This window comes from Juglans microcarpa x Juglans regia, chromosome 2S (genome assembly GCF_004785595.1).
Source record: "Juglans microcarpa x Juglans regia isolate MS1-56 chromosome 2S, Jm3101_v1.0, whole genome shotgun sequence".
Lineage (NCBI taxonomy): Eukaryota > Viridiplantae > Streptophyta > Magnoliopsida > Fagales > Juglandaceae > Juglans > Juglans microcarpa x Juglans regia.
In genome coordinates this window covers 17730859-17758304 of record NC_054597.1, presented here as the reverse complement: position 1 = coordinate 17758304, position 27446 = coordinate 17730859, and the positions used below count along the sequence as shown (strand labels likewise).

The window sequence follows — 27446 nt, the reverse complement described above, 5'->3', positions numbered from 1 at the left end:
CGAGCACATTTTCTGGAAAAATAATAGATATTATTCATGGCATGTTTATGGTCAAATAGGAATTTTGGCGTGTGTTGGAAAATAATCATTTTCGGAAAAAATGAGATTTTGGGATCTGTTAGTTGGTTGCATTAATGCATTTTCGAGGGCTGTTTGGATTATTATTTACTTGCGGTACCGTTTTATGGTATCGCAGATTTTGATGCAGATGAGGATGACGAGCCTTAAGCTTTGGCTCCGTTGGAGGAGTAATCTGGGGTTGCTCTCGTGTATCGAGATTTGTTTATCAGTCGTTTATGTATTTGCCCTTTGTAATATTTTGGGATAACTGTATAACTTTTTAAAAATAATTTATTTTGGATATTTGTATTTACATTTCTGGTACTTAGTTGACTACTTAAATTATCCGCTGCAACTTTTGTTGCGCACTTTTGCATGTTGCACATACTTGAGCACTTATCGTTGGGATGTCTGACCCGTGTTGTCATTATCCTGACGTCACGATTCTCGCATTTCCGTATGTGGGAGTCGGGGCGTCACAGCTAAGCCATTAACCATCATACTTGAGGTTAGTGAAGTTTAAGTCATGTTTTGAAGCTTAATTGTGCTTAATCTTTTCTTAAACCATTTAATTCAAATCTTCTTGAGTTAATACTCCATTAAACCATTATTAGGACCTGTTAATATCCTAGCTAAACCACCCTACATGTCATTAAGAAAAATGACATAACAAGACCAAACCAGGTTTTGAGTATTATCCTTTGTAATGCTTGGATTGTTTTGCCCTGGGGCCCAACATTTTTGTGGTTTGTTCTCAAGGGTAATATAGTCCTTAAACACCTCATGAGACCCTCACAAACCCAATTTGAGTCTTGGACAAATTTAGTTTCATCAAACCAACTCAAAACACCAAACCAATTGCACCTAGGAAGCTAGTTGATTGCAAATAGTTTTGATTGAGTTTCAACAACCCATCTGCCATGGTTAAAGCCACCACCCCATCCCATGCCACCTCCTTCTCCACCTAATCCTCAAGGGGTCCCATGACCATCATGAGAGTTGTAACTTAGTTTTTCCCACCCAAAATAATCAAAACCTGAAACTCAACAAAAATCTGTCAAATGGAAGCAATGTGAACCTGTCGGTTGCAAGGGAGATTTCATGACTTTTTTGTCAACCAAATCATGTCCCACAACCTGACCACCACCACTGTAGGACCATTGTAGCCATAGTAGGGAAGAAATAATGGTGGTTTCAGGCCACTATTCCCCCTTCACAAGAAGACACAAACCAATGAAGACAATCTGAAAATTTCAGCAAATACCTCCATTGCATCACCTTATTTCGAGCTGCACCTTCATGATCACTTAGCAACCAACTCTCCATCTTCTACCACTAGAAAAAGTTTTTAAGAAGTGACCTTGCTCCTGCACAAATCAGCCATGATGATGGTTCAAAGAGATTAGTCAAGACAATGATCAAAATCTGCCAAAGGAAAAATTAGTTGAACCCGTCAGCCCCCTTAGGTGGTTTTGATGATTTTTCTCCCCTCTCCTCTGCCATACGACTTGCTCAGCCCCCATAGGAGTAATGTAGTAACCATAGAGGTGAAAAAACGATGGTTTAGGGCAGTATTTCGTTCTGCACAAGTGACACAAAGTGATGGAAGCAAATATGGAAATTTCATATTCATACTCCATCTTCCATCAATCTCCTTGATCAAAGCCAACGTCCATTTCCCCTTGGTTGCCTATAAAATTCCCCCTCCCCCTAAGCCTTGAAGAGCACTTCCCCCTCTTAGAGATCAAAAGAGTGAAACCGAGTGAGTTCTTAGTGAGTTCTTGAATGCTCTTATGTAAGGCTGTCTTGAGTGCTTGTCTTAATCTCCACAATTCAAATCAATTCATGTCTTAAGTATGATTTGATATGATTTATTATTGTATTAACTTGATTATGGAAGTTTTAAATTGTGGTTAGAAGCATGTCATGGTAGGTTTTGAATCTATCTTGTTTTGATCATCAAGTATGAATTGGTTTGAATGAAGTAGAGATTAAGGATATCTTAGCCATGATTAAGTGTTGGGATGAGCTCTGTTATCCTAAAATTAGTCTTCATTATGTCATTAAAGATGTTAGTGATCACTTGTGATTAAAGAAAATCTCATATGCATGCATTCATAGGGGCCAATAGTTGAAAATAGACTTAGGCATCAACTAGAGTGCATGCCACTGGTTGGGACCATTTGGGCAAGTTCCACTTTGATTTTTGAAAATCTAAGGGCATATATGGTTTTAGAATGCCAAAAATATGAAGTCAATAAATTTGGAATTTGTTTGCAATTAGTAAAAATTTAGGGCCTTAACAAGAATTTGAGGGTCAGGGGTATTTTTGTAAATATTCATTTTTGAAGCCTTTGATTTTGGACCTCACCTATAGAAGTATTAATCCTAACTTAGTATGCACTTGATTTACATTGCTCCGACATTATTTTCAATTACTCCGGAAGTTTGTAAGTTGGTCTCTCTAACTTAAACCTTGATAGATTATTTATGAATTATTGATAAATGCCTCATTCATGCTTCAATTATCACATTGAGCATAAAATATCATATTATATGATACATTGAGCGTATATTTACATGACAAGTAATATTTCTACCATTTTAGCATAATGCACCTATAAATGCCATTTTTACTTGAAAAGCTTGCTATATATGCACACGTCATGAAATACATTTTTCAAGCATAACATTAAAATGAACTATTTTATGATCCTAAAGGTTAGGATGAAGAATTATCCTAGTGGAACTCCTCTGTCCTCTCAGGAGTGAGAACAAATAGAGTGTTAACTCCTAGATTGATAAAGAACAGTCAATGGGTTTCGAATAGGTTCTTTTAAAGAATGCTGGAGCGAAGTCATATGTTATGATAGCTAATACTGGTGGGTGTATATGTTATGATGTTATGATGATATTATGTTTTATTACCAATGCATTGAGAGCGATATCTGTAGACAATGACGTAACGCCAACATGAGTTGTGCTACGGTCACCAGCAAGTGCTCACGATGCATATGGGAACCATGTTGCTACCAAACTATGTTAATGATGGCTTTAATAAACGATAAAATGTTATGATTTTTGAAAGAAATGAAGTATGAAATGTTCTATTTTGAAATGTCATGTTTTTGGAATGAGAAAGTGAAAATATTCTCTGAAAGCGAAAGTGCATCAAGGTTTTTCTAAAAATGTTGAGGAATCTGGATGGGAGACACATGCACATTTTTCTGCATTTCATGCAATTCGTATTTATCATTCTTTATACATAATTTATCTCTGTGCAAGTTGGTTGTTTAACTTACTGGAATTTCAAGTAAATCTCACCCCTTGTGGGACCACTATCATTACTCCCGGAATGATAGAAGTTGTGATAGGACTGGTAGAGGATGAACATGATGAATCACTGGATGCAGATGGTTGAAGAGGAGTCAGACCTTGAACGAAGACTAAAAATAATTTTCATGCTTATAAGCATTGACTCTTCACACTTCAAAATAGTTGATCTAATCATGGAACTTGGATTAAGTATTTTGTATTAAGCAAATGCTATCCTTAAATTTGAACTTATGATAGTTATTAATGCTATTGGGATGCTTTTAGTCCATTCTGGCATGAGTTATAACTAATCATCCTTATTCCGTTGCGATTATTGCATACTACTAGTTACACTTATAGGATGCATTGCATATTAACTATTATGTATGGGGGTATGTAACTTTGTATTACATGTTCCGATGCTCTAAGTTTCTATTCCATCCCAAGCAGAGGTTGGGGGTGTCACATACACTGACCATGGGTCCCTCCATTCACGGACGTGTTTCGGGTCCTAACCGTATCTTTACCCATGAACCACCAAAGACACACGGTTGCATGTAGCCCCTGCCTCATTGCACCCCCAATAGCATTACTGCAAAACTGGGACAAGGAAGCCACGCCTCCCCATGCTGTCTAGACCTACACAATGAACTAGCATGCACCCCGCTCGGTATAGCTCTTTTTCACTCTCGACTACGCGTGTGCGCGCGCGCACACACACACACACACACACACACACACTCTCTCTCTCTCTCTCTCTCTATATATATATATATATATATATATTGCTCAGAATAGACTTAGGCTATAAGTTCTGAACATGTTAAGAATTTATGCATACTACGTGTATGAGATGCTCACCGGTTGAACACATAAGGAGGATACAAGAATGCAACCCATATGTTGTAGGTTGATATCCTTTTTTGGTGATTACGGGTTGATGATTATATGGGGGATATGTTCTTGGGTCATATAAGCAGAGGAATATATATATATATATATATATATATATATTGTGAAGGCCCCACAACGTAAGGGAACAAACCACCACTAGAGTTGAGTGGAAAGAAAGATGAAGAACACTCCATTGGTTTGGTGAAAAATAGTTGTGGATATTGCAAAGTGAAGCTAGTCCAACACATGGGTGAGCAAAAACCCTGTAAAAGGCTTGGCAGACACATCCCAACGCTAGGTGGAGATGGATGTCTTGCCTTATGGTAGGCAAGCTAGAAAAGCCACCTATTATGAAAGTGAGAACAAGGAGCTGTAGAGATAATGATTTGACGAGACAAGAGTTACCTGCCCAAGCGAGCAATGGTTACCCACCTAAGTTGAGCAACGGTCTAGGAAAGACTGGAGCAAGTATGGGAGTATCCTACATAATCCCACACTCTATCTTAAAGCTCACATCCGGAGTGGCTCTGTAGAAGATGGTACGATTTGACTGGTCTTAAAGTATGAGAATGTCATTTGAGAAAGGACTGAGGTTGGGCATGCGGACCATGCCTTGGCCATCTATCTCTATCATCTTGTAGTATGACAGTTGATGCTAAATGACTCCTATCCAAGCATACCTTGAGTTAGAAGGACATTTGATAGTCCCGCCCTAAGAAAGGGATTTGGCCATGGGACAAAATCACACTTTTGAGATCTTAAACACCTTAAATCTTGTGGAGCCGAATTCTTCAGAAGAAAGAAGGAAGGAGTGGCGCAACAATGTAGTGATCCCGACGCTGAAAGATAGTTTAGCTTCTAAGACAGTTTTGGGGAATGTGGGGGTGAATGTTGCATGTAAGAGGCATATGCATATTTTGTACCTTTCTCCCTTTTTTGATCATGAATAAATCTGATTTTCACTATTATATTTATCCATATATTTACTCTTTGATTTCTGAGACTTTGGATGTGTTCACTATTTTCATTGATTCATATTTGTGTGTGAGAAGCCATTATCTCTGTGTGAGAAATCATTATCTCTATGTGAGAAGTCTGTAGCATGTGTCAATCATCATGGGACAGAACGGAGAATTCTTTAAACCATTCCTGCGAAATGTTGCGACAAGCTTCATCTAGGAAGGAGAATTCCCCATGATGATTGGGGCGAAGCAATATCGTGTTTGCCTCACCTAAGAGGTGCGAAAGAGAATCCCCTAGATATTTCACGTGTGGTGTCTTCGAGTTGGTTGGCTAGGTAGATGTTTCTTCTATGCAACTTGTTATCTCTGTGTGAGACATCTGTGTGATGACATTTGTGCCTTTGAAATAAACATGCTTTTATGAACTTTACATCCTGGAGCAAAGGTTGATTTCTCACCTTGGTATTACTTATGCTTTAAAATACATTGTGTAGAGGGTAACTCCTCGGACGATGATTCCTTGCCATACTTATATGTGTGTGTGTGTGTGTTTCACAGAGGGTGGTTCCTTGCTATGTTTACGAATCCATGTGTCTATGCCAGAGAGGGTGATTCCTCACCATGCATACATATGTGTTTTTCTACTGTTTACATGAAACTATTCATTGCATCTTCAAGAGCATTATCTCTCATTATCAGTTTTGTGATAGCTACCTAACCTACCTATGGTTTCATTCTCAAAACCATACACTTAGATGCGGAGTTAGATCCAGAAGTGATGCCCGAGGAGAAATAGCCGATTCTACTCAAAACTTGAGAACGGAGGCTTGTCTCTATTGTAGGAGTCATCTAACATTTTGAATTTACATATTCCTTTCAAGATGGCAACCACTTGTACCTGGTCTGCCACCCTTTAGGCGATGAACAAAGTACATGGGTTGTATATATTTCTAATAATGAAATTAATGAGGAATGACATTACTTGTTTCTGTGATGTGATTTAGACTTCTGGTTCTACAAGGTCTTAGAACCTCACACGTACACTTCCATCTGACGAGACATGCCTAATCTTGACCAAACCATGGGTGTTGACCTCCAGGTCGATATCCTTGGTACCATGGATCTTTGCAAGGTGCGCTTACATGCGACTCTGGGTAAGCCTATATGTTATGTAGGAAAATACTAGAAATGTAGGAGTTAATCTTAGTATTATAAACTTCATATTTTAAGTATCCTAGGTTTGATATACATTTAGAAATGAGAGATGTTATAAAGAGTAATAGGTTTGGGTTATATGGCAGGATTTGAGTAGGGTGCGATCGAGAGCTCCGCAAGGAGAGTGCTAAACCATATTCCAGATGTGTTGGAGCAGCAACATGAACTATACTCACGTCACCTGGAAGTTCACGTCACCTGCCAGTGTTGGAGAGCTCTAAACTCATGTCTGTCATAAAACATAGAATTTATTGTAGTGACAGACATTCATAAAATATTAAACATAAATATATAGTCCTTAATTGGTATCTCTGCAAAATTCATATATTAATAATTTGTTTTAAGTATCTTCCACTATATATTGACATTCTAGTGCCATGGCGAAGACAAGGCTTTGGAAAATTCTATACACCATACTACCATCCTACTTTCATCCCACTAAGTATGATGTGGCACATTTATTACCATTAAATGATTATTTATTGCATACTTCTTTATCATCTAATGGTGAGGAAAGTGCCACATACCACTTAGTATGATCAAAATAGGATGAGAGTATGGTATATAGTATTACTCCAAGGCTTTATAAGGAATAAATTATAGTATCCTAGATTTGTGAATTACTGTAATGGAGTTGTATGAGTGGTGAGTATCTTATTTCTTTTCAAATTATGTAGAATTAGGCTTGATTTATAAGTGATTTGAATTAGCTTTGATTATAATTGTGAGTAGTTTTCTCGGGATATAGCATATATATGTGGCTAATATTTCCTGGTTTATGAAATATTACTAGGGTTGTAAGAGGACCGGATCAGACCGGAAAAACCGATCGGGTCAAATGGTTCAAACTAGACTAATAGTCTTTTTGGTCGATCTTGGAGTGTGGTTTTTTGGTCTGGACCAGACCAAGACCGACCGAATGTATATATATATATATATTTTTTAAATATGTTATTTATATAATATATATTATTTTATATAGTAGTTGTATAAGTTAATTATGTGATTTTCATCCAAGTGATCAACATTGACCATATATACAATGAAATTATTTAATATTCATTAACCATATATAAAATGTTAAAGAGATCACTTAATTTCATTAACTATATATATACAATGAAAAAAGATGTTCATGAACCGAATCAGTCCGAATGAACCGATAGCTAATGATCCGGTCTGGCAAATATGATGGACCAAAATTTTCGACACATGGCTCCCCCGAACCGGACTAATTACACCCCTACATATTACTCATTCACAAATATGTACGTGCATGAGTTCTATAAATTTTATGCGAAGAATTTAGGGGTGATAAATGTAACATGCGTTGATGTGTTAAAATCTCAATAATTTAATTTGGTTGGAATTTAAGAATTCTACATGGTAAATTACACCTCGAATTTTAAGGGATACTTATTCTTGAATATATATTATACCCTTAACACTCAAAAGCTTGTAATATATGACAAGTTATTTGCGATGAAAATGACTACTTGTGATGAGAATAGACTCATTTTGACAAAAAAAAATAATCATTTTTGTAGAAAACAATTACCAACAAATAAATAGTTTTCTTGTAGTGCATCACAAGTTATTCGAAATGCATGTATTGGCCCCTAATTGCTAAGACGAAGAAGACCATAAGAAAAAGTACGTACATGCATATTATTATCAGCCATCCAGCTTCATTATCATTGTAACAAATATTCAAGCTCGCTCAATTAGATAGCAAAGAAGCTGATCTAGGTCTTCTAATATATATTCCTTAGGATAGGCAAAATTCAAGTCATAGAATGGAAAAGAAAGACAAAAATCATGTGGTTTCTCTTTGTAACTGGGACAATATTATCCCAATTAGACATATAAAATGAGAGAGTACAACGTACAGTGTTATCATGCCTAGCACTCTAAAGGTAATATTCGATCCCCTCTTTCACCTAATGAATGTCTCTTCTTTAACCGTAAGAATATAGTTGGAGTCTAATGTACCTATATCATGCAGCATGCTATAATATATCCGAGTCAATATATTTTTATTTTTATTTTTTTTCTTTAAGCAGTATATGGTTGATCAGGTCTCCGCTAAATGCAATTAAAAGAAGCTTTTGGGAATATTATGACAAGGACGGACGTTCGTAGCACAATCCTAGAAACCTTAAATGTAGTAAATTAATGATATTATACCGCACGAGGCTTGAGCTAACATTAATGAAAATGCATATGTACGTGCAGGCCGGTTAAGTTAGGATATTGAAGATCACGTTGTATCGATCATTTAAGAGGATTAATATATATATATAGAGAGAGAGAGAGAGAGAGAGAGAGAGAGAGATGAGAGAGAGAGTTACATACATGAGCTACGGGTTTGCAGTATATATAGTAAGTGCTTTTACATTCCCAAGAGGTAAATGAAATATAGACAGACTTTCAAGACCAGCAGGCCTGATCACAAACAGTACTGAATTACTTCCTAATTAACTCGAAGGTTAAAAATGAGTACGTACTCATGTGGTCCAAGTAAAGACGACCGAAACTCCAATGCATGCAGTAGCATCTTCTTAACACTCCTTCTGATTCAATTTTTCCCCCGTGACCCTGCAAGGTGTTAATAATATAACAAGTTCAGAAAGTTCACACAAGCTGATCACTGCCGCCTGTTAACAAACAAAAATTAAGAGAGACGTACGTACAAGAAATTAAGGAAATCAAAACAGGAGTCATCAGTAGCACTATTAATACATATATAATCTCTCTCTCTTATATATATATATATATATATATATATATATATATATCAATAAGCTGTGATCATCAGCACATTAAAACCCTGCAGTACTACCACATACAACTACATATCATGCATGTAAATGACTGTTTTCAACTACGTACCGATCATTGGGTAGAGCGTGCGTTTACTCATATATAAAGACTATATTATTAATTGAACCAACAAAATAAATTGTGAGTAAGTGTAAACCAAGTGCAAGAGATTATGAATATATATTAATTGCCAGGAAAGTTAGTTAATTAAATAAGATGTACTTAATTAAGATCATCATCAGACTTTAAATCTTAACTATTTCTTCACTTGATGAGAATTACTCAAGTAATTTTATCATTCCTAATCACCAACGGACCATCTTTAGAATTATCATGAAAGTACTGTTATTGAAGATAAACTCCATGGACCAATATTTACCATTGGAAATTGAGTAATGATACAATAAAACCTTACAATTACTCTGTTTATAACCCTATTTTAAATGGTAAGTGGTTATATAAAATCTGAGTGGCATTATCGTATTTGTTAGTTGTAAAATAGTTATACGAGTATAATCATTCATCAAAATTAAAGAACATACTTTAGTTAAATAGCAGCAACTCAACTAGTTGAGATAATGAGATGAGATGATTTATGAATAGCAGTGAGATTATTAGTTGAAATTAGATGAGATGAGATGAGATGAGATGAATGGAGATGGTTTCATCTCATTATATCCAAATGGGCCCTAAGTTTTTTCTTTCTAAAACATATCCAAACCAAAATAAGATAACTTTACAAATTAAACATTCCATTAATCCTAACTCAGCATGAAGTGGTATCATAGATTGTTTGGAAAATATTATTTGGGTGTGATATGTTATAACAAGAATAATGTAGCAGAAGAAGATATATATATTATCCTTTGCAATTAGCAGAGTTGATCTAGTGTTTTGCTTTTTGTCACTCGGATTTTTGAACGTGAAAATTACAAATTTTGAAAGGTTAAAGCAAACACCTTTCTTTTGTCTAAAGGGCTATGTGATATCATAGACATGAAAGGTTTAGTGGAACTTGCAAATGAGAATCAACTTAAATAAATGCACAAAAAAAAAAAGAAAAAAAAGAAACTTGAAACAAATAGGGTCAATATATAGTGCCAAATCTTTCTCAAAGCTACAAAATGGAATATCTTCTACTATTTTCCTTATAATTGTTAGAGAAAAAATACAGAACAAAATCTTGAAAAACTTATTTACAGTGGGACTTTCAAGGGGAGAACATGGCATGCAATAATAATATTATAAGTCAAAGCTACATACTGATACAGAAATTAAAAATCATAGAATGTCGCTAATCATTATATCATGAATATTTATTATATAGGAGAAGCTTAAAATCAAAAGATCATTATAAATTAAAGAACCTAGCTAGATAAATTAGTTGTTTAAAAATATAATGACATATATAGTTAATGCTGCAACAGAAGATCAATCAGATGAGTTGTCTAGCTACTAATTAATTGGAGTCTAGCGAGAGAAGATTAAAGCATACTGAACAAATTAATTTGTTGAGACTATTATAAATCAAATCTATCTTAGTTAAAATCTCAAAGATGATTGAAGAAGTGCAATTCGAGAGAGGAGAAAAAGAATCATGTAGACAATAAAGGGAATAAGTCATTCAAGAAAGAAGAAAGACAACAACTTAAACCAAGAAAAGTATTGCGCGCCTCGAATGACTCTTATATAAGCCTTCTTGTTAAATTTGTAAGAAACCAAATCATTCTTCTACTCTCTATATTTTCGTTTCATGCAGGAAGGTTTTAATTCCATCCCTTAAAAAGTTTGTCTATGTTGAGAAAAGTGAAGACTACTAATTAAAGCAAATAATCCAACATGCAAACTGCAAACTGCAATCAGAACATGATGCATATATGCATGGTGGAGGAAAATCAGTTTTTGCTTGCCCTTCTTCCATTCAAGGCTAGTAGATCTAAAACACAGTATATAGTTAATAATAATTAAGACCTTGATATATAATTGTAGCGGTTGCATATAAAAACAAATTGAAAAAAATAATAACTGATCCTTGATATAGATACTATAGTTAGTTTTAGTACAGATCGATTGTGCAAAGCTGCAAATGTAAATAATTAGGAAGTATTGACATAGATCAGTCATCAGGAACAGGCCAGGCAAAGTATTAATTTCTTCATGATACTTTGGTAGTTGTTGAAAATGGCAATGGTTGGAAGCTAAATACAATATTTCATAGTCATGTCAGTAAGACAACCGAAATTAGTATCTTTTTCATCTTGAAAAAGGCCGTCGCAGTACTAGCACTAGGCCGAATCTATGATAAAAGCAATCAAAATATTGTATTACATGCACATACTAAGATTCATGATATATGAAGACAGCACTTTTCTCATCAAGTACTTATGACGTTGCAATAATTCATTTCTATTATTGATAACCTAAGTTCATGAGGAATATTATAGTGGTCAACTACAACACAATTAGATTTTATAATCTAATTTTTAATAGATTAAAGTACTTGCTCAATCGATTTCCGGTGTTAAAGTCAAGCTTGGAACCTTGTGAATAATGATGCACATGATGATGAGTTGGGGAGTACTAATATCGATCACTCTTTAGATCATACTGCTCATGGAGAGCAAAGAATTAATTCTTGGAACTTAATTCATATATCTTCGTGTGTGTGTGTGGAAAGATGCGAAGTCCTCTGGATGTGCATTGATGTATATAATCTGCTCATCTTCATATATATTGACTGTTGTTCTAGAATTATTTGGGAGTTATATTTTGCGAAGGCAAAAACTAGAGAACTTTCTAGTTCTGTTTTCAAGGATTCAAAGATATTATTGAGAAGCAAGGTAGCAAACTATATTCAATGTGATAGAGGATTGAAGATGTGGAAATAAAAAAAATGTGATGTATGAACTACAATAGTTAGCTAGAAGAGCAATGCTACTCTTCATTCTAATATTTATCATCTCCAATCACACATGATAACGTGTCACATTTTAAGTGGCTTCTTCTCTCAACAATATTTTAAATGGCATTGCCTTTGAAATTTGCCACATATGCAAGTGTGATTGGGGATGATAAAGATTAAGATAAAAAAGATTATTACTCCAGTTAGGATCAAGTTTGGTACGTACCTTGCATGTGAATGATGTATAATTGTGAAGCAACATTGATCAGTATACGGACAAAACTCATGGAGTGCAAATAATTCATTAAGTTTATTGACATTGTGATGCAATGTGTGAAAATAGTTTCTTTTTCAGTGCTTATAAATGGCTGTCCAAAAGGTCCTATAATCCCAAGTAGAGGACTCAGGTAGGGAGATCTTTTGTCTCCTTACTTGTTTCTTCTAAGTATTGAAGGTCTTATTTCTTTATTAAAAAGAATTGTTGGTAGGGAAGTTGTGGAAGATATTAATATTTGTAGAGGAGCCCCTAGGTCAATCACTTGTTGTTTGCAGATGATAGTGTAATTTTTTGCAAGGTTGATGTGATTACTAATGCAAAGATTCATTCTTTACTGAATAAATATGAGAAAACATCGGGCCAATGTACAAATAAAGAAAAGGCATCCATGGTGTTTAGTAGGAATGTTAAAGAGGATCTGAAAATTGAGATTATGCAGTTGTGGGGTAGTAGCTTTACACAATAGTATGAGAAGTATTTGGGCCATCCACCTATGGTGGGTAGGTCTAAAAAGCAAGCTTTTTCGGGTATAAAACAGAGGTTGTGGCATAAATTACAAGTGTGGAAGGAAAATTTATTATCACAAGGGAGAATGAAGGTGCTTATTAAAGCTGCTGCAATGTCCATACCAACTTATTTGATGAGTTGCTTTTTGTTCCCTAAATCTTTGTGTTATGAATTAGAGATGATGATGGCTAATTTCTGGTGGGGAAATCAATATAAGGGGAATAAAATACATTGGGTTAGTTGAAAGGAGGGATGAAGTTTAAGGATTTAAGATTGTTTAGTTTGGCTCTCGTAAGAAAATAGGGATGGAGACTTTTAAGGAATGAGGTGTCTCTTTTACACAGAATTTATAAGGCCAGGTAATTTCCTAATAACAATTTGTTTGAAGCAAAAGTTGGTATTAAGTCATCTTTTGCTTGGAAGGAGATTTGGGAAGCTATCAAGTATTTGAAGGGAGGATGTAGGTGAAGAGTGGGGAATGGTAAGCCTATCAGAGTTTTTAAAGACCCATAGATTCCAGATTGTACTATAAATGATGTCCATCAAGAGGTTGATGAAGATTTGAGAGGCAGTCATTAATAGATGAGGAAACTAGGTGGTGGAAAGTGCCAGTTGAATGTTTTTACAAGTATTGATGATGCTTGGTTTTAGGTACATGAGAATAGTGGATCCTACTCAGTTAAGAGGGCTTACAGATTGCTACAATAGGGTCAAACTCAGTCAGTGGGGTAGCATTCAAGGGAAAGAACTGAAATAGTTTTTTGGAAATGTCTAGGGCAGTTGAAGTTACCAAAAAAGACGATGATTTTTACATGGAAAGCTTGCCAAGAGAAGTTGCCAACCTATTAGACTTTGAAGAGGAAGCATATTTTAGAAGATGATTTCTGTGTTTTCTGTACTCAAAATCGAGAAGATGCTGCTCATACAATTTTTTACTGTTTAGAGGTTAGAAACACTTGGCTGGATTTTTTTCCTCATCTGGGAACTATGGAAGTTGAACTATCTTTTTGGGATTTGGCTAATTTGGCTTAAGATAGAGGCTTTGAGGAGGCTTTGAACATATTTATATGTATTGTTTGGGGGTTTTGGTATAGAAGGAATAAATTCATTTATGAGTAAGTTTCTTTGCAAAATCGAGCAGTGGTTAATTATGCTGTTTCTTTACAGTTAGAGTATAAACATATACAAGTTTTTGATATTTCTCATAAGGATATAAACAAAGTTGTGTGCTGGAAACCACCTCCTATAAGATTTTTGAAGTTGAATGTGAATGGAGCTACCTTTTTGGATTAACAATCAGCTGAGGTTGGGGTGATTCTTAGAGATCATAAAGGAAATGTCTTAGTAGCTTATAGCAAAGTGGAGAGGGAAGTTTCTTCTACAGAATTTATTGAGGCAACAACTTTGTTAAGGGCTCTTCAATTATGTGCACAATGAGGAGTTCCAAAATTATTGTTAGAAATAGATTGTTTGATACTTATTAATGCTCTGAATAATCTATCTGAGGTTCTGTCTATCTGAGGTTCTAACAGATTTTGAATTTCTACTTAAAGATATTTGAAGGATGATTAGGAGTTTTCAAGAAGTTCAAGACTTGCATGTGAATCGATTGGGTAATATAGCTGCTCATTAGTTGGCAAGACATGCATGAGGTGTCAATGATATTGAGATGTGGTGGGATTTTGTCCTTCTTTTGTAAGTCAAGCTATTTGGCTTGATAAGATCAATATTTGTAAGAACTCTATTTAATTTCAATGAATGATTGTTTGGTTATATAAAAAAAAAAAGGTTTATTGATACTGATCATATGTGTGGATATATGCAAATTTCTTTTGTCGATCAGCATATATAATTGCATCTTGTTAATTATTCTTGTAATGCCCCATATATCCCAAGAAAATACGGAGAAAAAATTTATTATTGAAATAGGGGCCAAAATGCACTTAAGTTGAAAAGAGGAAACAAGTGCTTTAATTTGCTGCAGAATAGAGTAGTGAAGCGACAAACGGTCTTTCACGAATACCACCTAGCAAGACTTAGGATGCATAGAGAATCAGATGTGATGAGATGAGAAATCTGTAAATAGTAGTAAAATAGTTTGAGTTAAGATCTTAATGAGAAATCTAGATGTTTTATTAGGTTTTGGGAAAGGAGAGAGAAAAGTTAAATAAAAAATTTATAAAGTTAAAATATTGTTAGAATATTTTTTTTAATATTATTTTAGTTTTGTGATTTAAAAAAGTTAAATTATTTGTTATGTTTTTTTTTGAGGTTTGGGAAAGTTGCAATGATTACGTAATAATTAGATAAAAAAGTTGAAATTGAAAAATATCTGTATTTGAGTGATATTTGGAAAGGAAATTATGAAAATTTTTAAGATGAGATGAGATATGTTTTCAAAACAATCCCTTAGGGTATGTTTGGATAATAAGATGAGATGATAAATTCACAACACTTCTCAAAATTTCTCACAATTTCCTTCCCAAACAACACTCAAATACAAAATGCTTTCAATTTCAAATCTTCAACTTTTTCATCTAATAATTAAAACTTTTACAAACTTCAAAATAAAACACCAAAATCAATACAACTTTTTCAAACTTCAAAGTAAAAATGAGAAATAATATTTACACTTGGGTATGCAAGCCTCATGCACACATTTTGAAAAAAGTTGGTAAAGTTGGAACCCGTATGCATGAAAAATTTATTTTTTAATAGTGAACCCACATGCTTTCAAAGGAGGTGTGAATGACTTCTACAATACCCTAAGATTGTATCTAGCATTACTATTAAAAAATTATACTCAAACAATTTTTTAATTTTAAAATATTTTTATTCAATATTTTTTTTCTCATTTCTCAAAACTCAATGAAAACATCTTAATTCAAAATATTTCACTACCATTTATAGAACATTTTATTACTATTCACATAATTCTAAGATACTCCAAGCATCAAAACGAGCCCTTAACTAGGCATTGTTTGGTAAACATTTTTTTCAAAAGCATTTCAAGAATTTTCAAACTTTTTCTCAAATTCAATCTAAATATCTTTCAAGATTAAAAAAGAATCATATTTCATCATATAATCTTATAAGCATCAATCTAGAGTAATAATATAGTATAAAGTATAAAAGTATAAAAATCAAGACAACTTTTACAAAACAGAAATTAAAAAAAAAAAAAAAAGTATATGCAAATAAGTTCAAAATTACCAATTGACTTTTATACAAGACATATTCTAAAAGAAAATCATTCAAATTTGTTTATCTAATTTCACAAAACACAATAAACAGTACAGTGTTGCATGTAAGAAAGTTTTCATGAAATGTAAAAGTATTTATGGAGATAGTTGTGTACAATTTTTTTAGATGATATTTTGAAAACGTTTTAAAAGAGAAAAGGCACCCAATTAAAGCTAGCATATTCAGATGTGAAAATATTTTAAAGTTTTTGAATGATACAATAAATAATTTATAAAGTAAAAAACAAAAAACACAGCCACCTCGTGGTGGCTGCCACCCAGCCACCATCAGGTGGCTATAGCCTTACAACCATGGGTGCTTAGATTAAGCCACCACCAATGGTGTTGATCACAGATAATGGACAGCCTGATTTTGGGTCGACCATGGCAACATTTGGCTACTAGAAGCTGCCAAAATGGGGCCACCCTTAGCTGCCAATTACACTGTACTCTGACCACCATCATGAGGTGCATGGGCCACCCTATGGTGGCTAGTTTGAATGGCCTAGATTAAACCACCCGTTGTGGCTCCTATGCGCTATCCCAAGGTAGCAGCAACAATCTTGGGGTGGCTGCTGTCATTTTTTTATATCATTATTTTTTAAAATATTATTTGGAAGATGGCTTTTTGAGCTTTTATTGTTTTTGAAAACTTTGAGTTGTTTTTATTATGTAGATGTTGTATGTTTTGGAATGAAAACATCTTTGACTAAACCATCTTTAATTAATTGATTTTTTTGGGTGGAGGGGGGTTTAGTTGCAGAATATAATGCCCAACATCTCAGATCAAAATCTTTCAAAATTTCTCTTAATCAAAGTACATACCCTAATTAGTTTCCTAGGGAAGGTAGTTTTTCCCATTAGAAGAAGCCCTCACCTTATGGTGGAAACTTTAGCAGTACTGCTAAGACATCTAGAAGATCATCAAAAGGGGACGAGATTATAGGATGAGGTTAGGGGAAGATAGTTCTTGGAGCCAGCTATTCATAACTAGAGCCGGAGTAGATACAAATTAAGATCATAAGTCTCCTAGCTAGCAACCGTTGTAATATTCAAAATATCTAACACTAGGGTTATTCAATAATTATATTACTCGCGATCGATCCCTAGCTTGATGTTCAAAATAGTTTGTTGAGTTTTTAAACAACTAGTTTTAGTATAAGTGATGAGATACACAGGGAATTAGAGGAGGAGCTAGGCCAAACCATGGCGCAACAATGTATAAACAAGTTATTTGCATGACGCTTTTATATAGATTGGATTGCAAGCTGCCATTTCATTTTAATCACGTTCATGCCTAAAGTATGTTTCTGATCTTTCATTTACATGATTTATATCCTAGCTAGCTAGAAACTACATCCAAGAAATATGATTTGAAATATGCATTAATAAAATAACAATTAATATATAATAATCTTGTGATAATTCATAAGTTATTAACCCCTAGCTTTGATAGCTTAACTATCCAGATCAGGTCAAGTAGAGGGTGATCATGATACGATCGAGTTCGTAAAAAACTAAAGAAGAAGACGTGACCAAAAGTGCTGAAAAGTTGAAGCTAACTTAGGGGTTAATTATATATAATATGCTTATGAACACAAAGATATTAGACTAGCTCGGTAGGAGTGATATATACCGTTTAACATACCCAAAATCAAGTGGCATATGATACTACATATGTACGTACTTGGCTCTCATCTATGATATATGATACTTGTAAAAGTTATTGCATTTACTACGAAAAACTAGATCAGAAAAATATCTAGTAAAGAAAGGGTTCATATATATACTAGCCTAGCAACTTTGTTAGTACACTTACCATGCATGTCATATAACCCTATATTCACCTTTAAAATTGTTGAAATAGTTGAATCTATAGGAAGAGAAGTTCCTTATTGATCTGATCTAGATCAAGATCACTACCTTTACGTACGATCAATCTTTGTGATGGCCTAGTATTTTGATGATATCTTTATTATAATACCTAGCTAGCTAGCTAGTTAACTACTTTGGCATTTCCTTAATTGGTCTTATTATGTTAATGCTGTTTCACATTGTTATGGAGTTATAATGGTTTCAAGGCGGGCAATGAAGTACTCTAACCTAAAGAAAGTTGAAGATTTTCCGCTCCAACTTCATTTTATTGTAGTGTGATACTGTAGTAATGACTGATAGATAACTGACATTATAGAACAACTTTGGTCGAAATTTTACAATTCTAGAAGATAGTGTTGTATGCTTTGAAGGAGAATTAGGAAAAATTTCAAACATATATTCAAAAGATGAGAAGCCTTTCTGAAAAGCAAAGTGACAGTAGAATCAAGATCATTGGAAGTACTGGCTATGAAACAGTACTCGTATCAAGAATGTTATTTGAAGGGGCTATGATCACAACGCGTATATGAAATTGACTTTTCCAGCGATTATTTTTGGTCAAATTGACTATACTCCAGAAAAATTAGAATAATTTCACAGTACATATATGAGTAGTGGTACTAGTACTTGTCCTGCCGAAAGGATCTAATTAAGAATAAGGTTCCAATTGAAACTTGAACTGTTACCAAATCATTTGTTTGACGCTTCAACATTAATTTGTTGTATGTAACACCCCGTTCCCCAATGAAGGGCATACATGCATAAACTTTTATAAAATACATGTCATTTACTGTACATACGTGTAAGGGTATGATCATTTTACTTACCTTACAGTGTTAATCCAATATTTTCGACATGAAATCAATTACGTGAACTAAAAGGAGAGAGAAAACGTGAGAGATGTTGTGAGAGGAATGAGGTAGTTGGCTATTGGTGTGGTGAATGTGGGACACGCACGGTGTTGGATTGGGTATATTGGGTTCGGCTACTGTACTTACGGAGGTTTATGGTTTTTTTCTAAATAACACAAGGAATAGAGATATATAGAGATATTTCAGAGAGAGTGTCGATGAGTTTGAGTTCGAGTAGGACTCGGTCGCGATCATTCAAGAAGAGAGTTTGAATATAAAAATATGATTTAATAGTTCATTTGATATAGGATTGACAGTGATTGAGACTGCAGAGGGGACTTCAATCAGTGATATTTTAAATTAAAATAAATTTCTAATGGCCCATTTTTAAATTCTAAAAGGAGTCTAACTCATTCAATAAATAATAAATGAGATTTAACCTAGTTAGCTCATATAAATTTCAATAATTTATCGCTTGTGGGGTTATCCAATATGGCCCATTAAATATAATTTAGGCCTAATTTAGAATTATTGGACCGGGTCGTTACAAACTCCCCTTCTTATAACAATTCCGTTTTCAAAATTTGCTAGACCTCAGATAACTTACATACTTATCCGCCACATGCTTTCCATATCTCTTTACTCTTCAATCATTTAGTCAAACCTAATATTTAGAAATTCCGATTGTCTCATATTTTGGTCCAATGCCTCACTAATCCTTTAGTTGTATACATTAGCACGCTATGTGTCAACCATCATGCACTCTAAATTGAATTCAAGCCTAAACAAATATCAACCTTAACAATGTGATTGATAAATTCATCCAACAATTATCTTAATTGTACATACAATAGTAACTAACGATCTTCACATAAATAAAACTCTTCACATGAAATAATAATAATAAATTTCTCCACCTAAAATAATAACCTTAATAAATCATAACCTAAACCTTTCCAAAGTTCGAGTCCTAAATCTTACAACTCGTACTTGGGGATAAGATCACATTCCCTATAGAACATAAGAGTACCACCAATCATCATGAAATACCATACACCATACATAAATTCTATGTCATAACTTCAAAACCCACTAAATTCATTCCTAATTTCTTCAAATAAAACTCTACAAAATATAAGACTATTCCCTCATGAATAAGATGCATCATCAATCTTAAAACCAAAGGTACCTGACGTCATATTTAGAAACTTCCTTACTTTATACGCTAAAACCATTTCATGTATAAGTAGGTGCACATTTTGACATGCATGTATCTAAAATTTATTATTCTTAATTTTCATTAACACAATAAATAGTAAAAGTTAAAAAAAATAAAAAATCCTTACTCAGGACATGCCCAAAGGACACATTGGCCTAGATTTTTTTTTCCACTCTCAATTTTCAAAATTCATTTTTCCTTGTAAAAAGTTTTTCTATTTTTGCAAAAAGTTTAATTCTATTTTATTTTGAAAAGTCTACAAAATCTTTTGAACTGAACTCTGATACCAACTGTAACACCTCGTTCCCCAATGGAGGGCGTACATGTATAATACTTTTATAAAAGACATGTCGTTTACCATACATACGTGTAAGGGTATGATCATGTTATTTACCTCGCAGCGTTAATCCAATATTTCTAGCATGAAATCAATCACGTGAACTAGAAGGAAATAGAAAATGTAAGGGATGTTGTGAGAGGAATGAGGCAGTTGGCTATTGGCGTGCTGAATGTGGGACACGCACAGTGCTGGATTGGGTATCTTGGGTTCGGTCGCTGCACTTATGGAGCTTTATTATTTTTTCTAAATAACAAATGGAATGGAGATATATAGAGAGAGATTTGGGAGAGGGTGCCGATGAGTTTGAGTTCGAGTTGGACTCGGTCACGATCATTCAAAAAGAATGTTTGAATCTAAAAACATGATCTAATAATTCATTCAATGTAGAATTGGTAGTGACTGAGACTGTGTATGGGACTTCAATCAGTGATAATTTTAAATTAAAATAAATTTCTAGTGGCTGATCTTTAAATTCTAAAAGAAGTTTAACTAGCTCGTTCAATAAATAATAAATGAGATTTAACCTAATTATTGAACCTAATTAATTAAAAATCCTAGTCAACCTCAATAATTTATCGCTTATTGGCTTATTCAATATGATCCATTAAATATAATTTAGACCCAATAAAAATGATCAATAATCTGACTTTTGAATCATTGAGCCTGGTCGATCATTACATTGTAGCTAGCATTTGTTATTCTCACATTCCTCACAAAAAGAGACTAATCTGAGTGATAAAATTAAGGGAGATGTACTATAATTTGTTTGCTACAATTAATTGACAAAAGACAGAATTTTTATATAATATCAGAAGTAAAGGCCAGTTAACTGTTGGCCGAGATGCTATTTCAGTGAGGAAATTTATGGAGATTTGAAGGAGAAGAAACTAATTTATTAGGAGTCTCCTAATTATATATATATGTATATACATACATACATATATATATATATATATATTGTTGAAATGCTGAAAACACTCCAGCCGGCTGTAGAATTGAAGTACAGAAGCTCCGGTCTCCATATATAGTCACATGAAATGGCTCAATCAGAATATTCAATTTCCAGTTCGAAAATATCCTCACCAAAATTGTATCCGATCGAGAAGCACGCAAAAATTGAACACGACATAGGAGTTTGCCATCGAATCAAAAAGCTTCGAAGATGCGGGAAAACAAGAAGAATTGGATGAAGAGATAACGAAAGATCGAAGAGATCGATTGACATGATATATAGGAAAAGGATCAAACATGGAATTAGCTTGTTATAATTAGTTGTTGCAAAAGAATGTGAAATTTGGAGTTAAATGACGTCACAATTAATAAGAATAAACTCAATCAAGAATATGATATATAACGTTTGAAATTATAAAGCAAGGGTTGTGTCAAATTTAAGAAAAAAAGACTTTCGTATCCTAAGATCAAACTCATTATATATATTTGTTAAGAAAGTGATTATGGGGAAGTGTTGAAAATTAATACACATGCAGAATCTTCCATATATACTCATTAAATATATATTACTCCATATATAAGCATTAATGCATCTATTTAATTTGTGTCTAGATTGAACTAATTAAGTATATATATATATATATATATATATTTAATGGTTCTAGAATTTTCGAAGGAGCATATATAATAAATACATGATGAGTACTTGCATTAATGCATTTTAACGCTAAGAATACTAATTCAATGCCAAGCTGGATTTCTATATATCCAATCTAGCTAGCTACCAACTTAATTTATACATAGATTGGTCTCAATTTGTATGTAAATCATGTCAAATTTCTCCATTAAGAGCCGGTAGTAACATGCAAGATTCAACAATTAGACATATATATATATATATATATATATATATAAAGCAGCTAGTAGATCAAGAACCAATTCGTTAACAAATCCCATTTGAACAAAATAACTTAATTACTTTACCACAAAATCCAGTTTTGGATAAAACAATGGGATAAAACAATGAAGATTCAGAATATAAATATTTTCTTTGCATATATATATATACACATATTATGCACTAAAGCGCCAGAAGAAATTAGTATATAGATTTAGATCAACAGATGATTGCTACTTGAAACTTAAATAGTCATGATTTGTTTCGCTACATAACTTATGCTTAATTTCTTGAATCAGGAAAATATAAGATTGAAACTATAAATATCTCACTCAACCCATTAATTCACACCATCAAGCGCAAAATCAACATAATCTAAAAGGAGCTAAACTAGGGAAAATGTTAAGATTCAATTAATATTTGATTTAACTGATGCACCATAAACTCAGAGTTACTGCATAATGTTTCAAGAAAGATAGAGGGGAGAGGGAAGAGAAAGCATTCATCACAAGTTGAACACGAAAACAATATGCCAATCTTTATAAATGTCTACTTTGAATATAGAGTTACTGAGCTCAACTCCATCCTAAGGACTAGTACCATATTTAATTACAATCTTATATATATATATATATATATATATATATATATATTGGTGATTATACCATTTTTTGTTAGGGGGGTGTTAGAAATTTGAAGGTAAGATAATTTGGGTTGCAAAAATAAATTTGTAGTTTCACATGCATAGTACTAATTTCTAAAGTCCAAATCTATACATTTTTTGTCATGCTATTGTGAAAAATGGATTAATGAGTTTAGTACCAGCAATTGATTAGTACTCCTCTCTGCAACAAACATTATTAATAGAAAACTAAAACAATGGATCAGAAATATATGTATATATATGTATAGAAATTACCACATTGATTTGGCGACACGAATCAAGAGAAGTGCGTAGTAGAACTCTCTTCATTTCCCTTGCTTTGACTAGTATTCTTCTTTTTCTTCTTATATGGGATCCCCCTTGCTTTAGCTTGACACTCCCTTACCTCTCGAAGATAAACCCTGATCGCGCTGTTAGCAAAGGGATTTGTTTCTATTGAGCCTCCGTTCTCTTCATAAGCAGCTCTAAGCCGCCCAATGAGGGAATCTAGGCTTCCCCAAGCTTGTCTAAGTGGGCAGGTACAAGGTGAAGGTGGCTCCGGCTGTCCATAAAATATACACCCTTGGAGGTGAACTTTGGTCTTTCCAAACTGGTCAAGATATCGAAGAAAGTCCAACACATGGTTGTAACTGCACTGGGAGAGTGGAATTGGGGGCCTTTGGTTCTTTAGGTACTGCCCAAAGGTGTTCCAGTCCCTTCTTTTTTGCGACTCATAACGGCTTGGTATTGTTTGCTGCTGGTGCTGGTGATCACTGGGAGAGCTTGATGATCCTTCTGCAAAATTCTTCCCGCTAGACATCTTCAGGATTAATGAATGAAGATTGGAAGGATTGATTTTAGTGAAGCTAAAAAAAAAAAAAAAAGAAGTAAGAAAACCAATCATGTGGGTGAAAGGAATAGGAATACAAAGCGGAGAAAGATGAAGATAATCACATCATGAGGCTATTGAGTAGACATGCCATGGGCCATATGAGTTGCTTTCTGTTCACTTCATGTACTAATTCTGAATATTATTAAATAGAAAAAATCAGCAATAAGTATAAACTTCCTGTTTAAGCATACAATATATATATATATATATATAATATGGTATGTTGTTAACCCGATCAAGCCTCAATAATTGAATTAAAACAACAGCACATTTACGTACCATTATTACCCCCAGACAGTACGTACGTATTGCATGGGAAACCATTTTGTATATATATATATATATATATATATATATATATGTAAGGCTAAGTACTGTTACTTTATTCAAGGAGAGAGGTAGCTGTACGTCCTAATTGGGAACGCCCAGAACTGTCAAGAATCGTACGTACAGACTCCAATTTTTTCATGTTTCTCCTTTTCTTTTTCTTTTTCTTTTTTTTTTAATCTTTTTGTCTTTGATGATCATTCGTTTCCATTTGCATACATCCCCCCTCATGCAAGCCCTTTTTGGAGTCCCAGCAATTATGGCCCAAAAATGTGATGAAAGTGCAGCTAGCTAGCATGTGAGAGCTGGCAATAATGTCGCTGTGTTCCTTTATTTCTTTCTAGATACTGGTGGTTTCGTCGACATCATGAAAGTGCAGCAGAAGTCCAACCCATTAAGTTAAAATGCCCTTATCTGATGAAGAAACATTAATTATTTGCTCAGTTTGAAGTTTGGTAAGAAAATGACATTAACTATCTGTAGAGAGAGTTTTATATATTTTTACAAACAGAAAGTGTGAGATTTCCAAGAATTACCAGACCGAAAGAGCAATATATATATATATATATATATATAAACACCCAAATTAACCCTACCCAGTATGTAGCAGCACAATGTAAATGACCAATAAGCACGAAGAATATCACTGGTTCTTATATATTTAAACAATAATCACACTTGCCACTGATCTTCTTATATGGCCAGATATGTGTGTGTGTGTGTTAGCTGTGGGAAACTCAGCAGTTGGTTACCGACTGCACAGTAGTGCAGCAGAATAACTCACTCCACAGCTCAAGCCCTACTCAAATTAAGTAGAAATACAAAATCTTTGTTATTCCAAACTTCATGGGTATTGAGCTCTTTGAGGGTTTTTATGAAAGAAAAATCAAATTAGAAACTCGCAACTGTATGGCAGTAACTCTCCAAACCTGGAAACTCGCAACTGTTGTTGAAATTCTCAAGCCCTAGTACTGTTATCTCTCACAACCTTATATCATAAAGAAAATAACCATTTTATCTTTGCCGTGTCGTCTGTAGATACGGATCCAACCTGTCAACCAACTACAGCAACGTCCTTCCATAACCCTGAGGTCAAAGAGATTTCAACGTGGACAACGCTAGCTAGAATATCTCGATCCCAACCATGCACATAATATATGTAGCACAAATCATCTAAGATGCTTTACAGAAGACAAAATCAGATAGTTTGAACTGTAGTTTTTTTCCTTCTTGATAGTGAATCTACAGATATAGTATATAAGGCGTGACTAGAGGAACAAAATGCCTTTTTTTATTAATTATTATCATCGTCAAAACACTTATCTGCGGAGGTCAAAACTACTGGCTACAACTTCCTTCTAGCCATGAGGTCAATCATGAGAAGTGAACTTAACCGCGTATCTATAGCTATCAAGTACGAATCCAACAAAACAAGTTTTTAATTAATTCCAAGTACGAGGAAACTGCTTCAAATCTTAAATAGAGCTGAATACCCTGATCATCTCGCGTACCCCATAAATTTACTAAACATTGGGAAACAAAATGAGAGAAAATTAAGTGAATATAAAATTGCTTTATCTACACTAAAATGTTAATTCTAATTTCTTCAGGCAAAAGTTTCTGAATCTCTAACCCGAATGTCTAATCTGTTTTGACTTGTGAGAACGAACTCGGATTGGCCGGACGCATATGAACTCGCGAGGACGAACGATTAAAGCAATCTCTCTCTGTCTCTCTGATCTCCACACAAACGCACACAGAGATTGTCTGTGGAGGACTTCTGTCCAGATATCATAACATTAGGTGGAATTGTTTCTTACTGATCTTCGGATGATCTTTTAAGGCCCTCCCCGCGCGGTTATACCGCCTGCTCATGCCACGTTAAATTAAAAGATGAAACTAAATAGATTTTATGTACTTTAATTTCATGTCCAAGACTTGCCACGACGGAGACCATCTCGCGCGGCACAGTAGAATTGAAGCGCGTACGTGCACGTCGAAAAGGAAACCGGCCCCGCCCGTACGTTCATTTTTGAAGAATCTCATTACACAGATGATCTGTTTTTTAATTGCTCAGTCTTTTGTCTTTGCTCTTGATGTTTTCCAGCTAGCTATTCAATATTCCAAGTTTACTTTTAATTTTTAGTAGTAAATAATTAACTTGCAATTTGTACCGTTTCCCACGTACGTCTATTTACTTTACAGCTTTGCATTGCTTTATCCACTTATACTTACCAACCTCTCCTGCACTAAAGATATCTTGCATACGGGTGACTTGGTAACTATTCATAATTAACATACCCGAGCCAATTACATGGGTGAAGAGAATAGGATCGAGGCAATCTATATAGATGCTAAGGAGATACTACTATTCGAAGCATTTCCCTATTGAGAATGCAATATATAAAGAAAAATGTATGGCACAACTAGATCTACAAGTCAAAGATGCTGAATACATGCGGCGCATGAAATCAATGGGCCAAACAAAAGGGAGATGAGAAAACCCAGAGCAGGATTACCCATGAGATCAGCAATATTGGGGAAGGAGGAATGATTCATCTCCCTGCCTAGCTAGAGGCTAGAGCAATTAAAAATTCAAAAGTTGGGGGAATCAAAGCAAGTGATCAGAGCATTTCAAAATTTCAAATAGCTGGTTTGTAGAGTGATGACATTGTTGTAGCATATTAAACCTAAATATCCATCCGATCAGGGTTGATGGGATGGCGTATGACCATTACCACTAATCTTTCCCTGCCCCTTTTTCTATGAATCTCTGGTCAACAGTTTCAAATATATTATTGTAGATAATTAGATATAAAATAAGCATTTGGTTAATTAGTACTAAAGATTATAAACTGACTCAAGATATACATCTAGAATATGAACCTCTAATATAAAGCTTGTTAATTAATGAAGTACAGCATTTTCATGTTGGTAATTAACAAAGTTTATGTAAGTACTCATGTTTTTATAGGATGTGCATGTATGAATTAAATGTGAAAGTGTTGGAATGATCGTTAGGCAACACAATTTGATCAAGTTGAATAGAAAAATAAGAGTACTCTACAGCTTTTTCTTATCTCTTCAATTATTGTTCTCTTCCTCCAATCTTCCAACACAATTCTTTTATTATTATTATTATTTATGTTGAGCAAGTATTATTGAAATCAAAACAATTCTCTCAAATAAAATATATACCAAAACTTAATAGTAATAATTTCTTGTCAACCATGCAGCATATATAACGTATCAT

At 34.1% G+C, this 27446-nt stretch overlaps 1 protein-coding gene across 2 annotated transcripts; it reads right to left on the bottom strand.

Annotated features, from left to right (window-relative positions):
• Positions 1-8793: 8793 nt before the first annotated feature.
• On the bottom strand, positions 8794-25991 carry LOC121251825 (protein LIGHT-DEPENDENT SHORT HYPOCOTYLS 10-like). 2 transcript variants are annotated; one of them, XM_041151196.1, is made up of 3 exons: positions 25827-25991; positions 23251-23840; positions 8794-9044 (listed from the first exon to the last, which is right to left on the bottom strand). In XM_041151196.1, the coding sequence occupies exon 2, from the start codon at positions 23792-23794 to the stop codon at positions 23273-23275; it is 522 nt and encodes a 173-aa protein (XP_041007130.1). In that variant the 5' UTR covers positions 23795-23840; positions 25827-25991; the 3' UTR covers positions 8794-9044; positions 23251-23272. The 2 variants fall into 2 exon arrangements, with proteins under 2 accessions (XP_041007130.1, XP_041007129.1); XM_041151195.1 differs by lacking the exon at positions 25827-25991 and having other exon boundaries at positions 23251-23968.
• Between the last annotated feature and the right edge of the window lie 1455 nt (positions 25992-27446).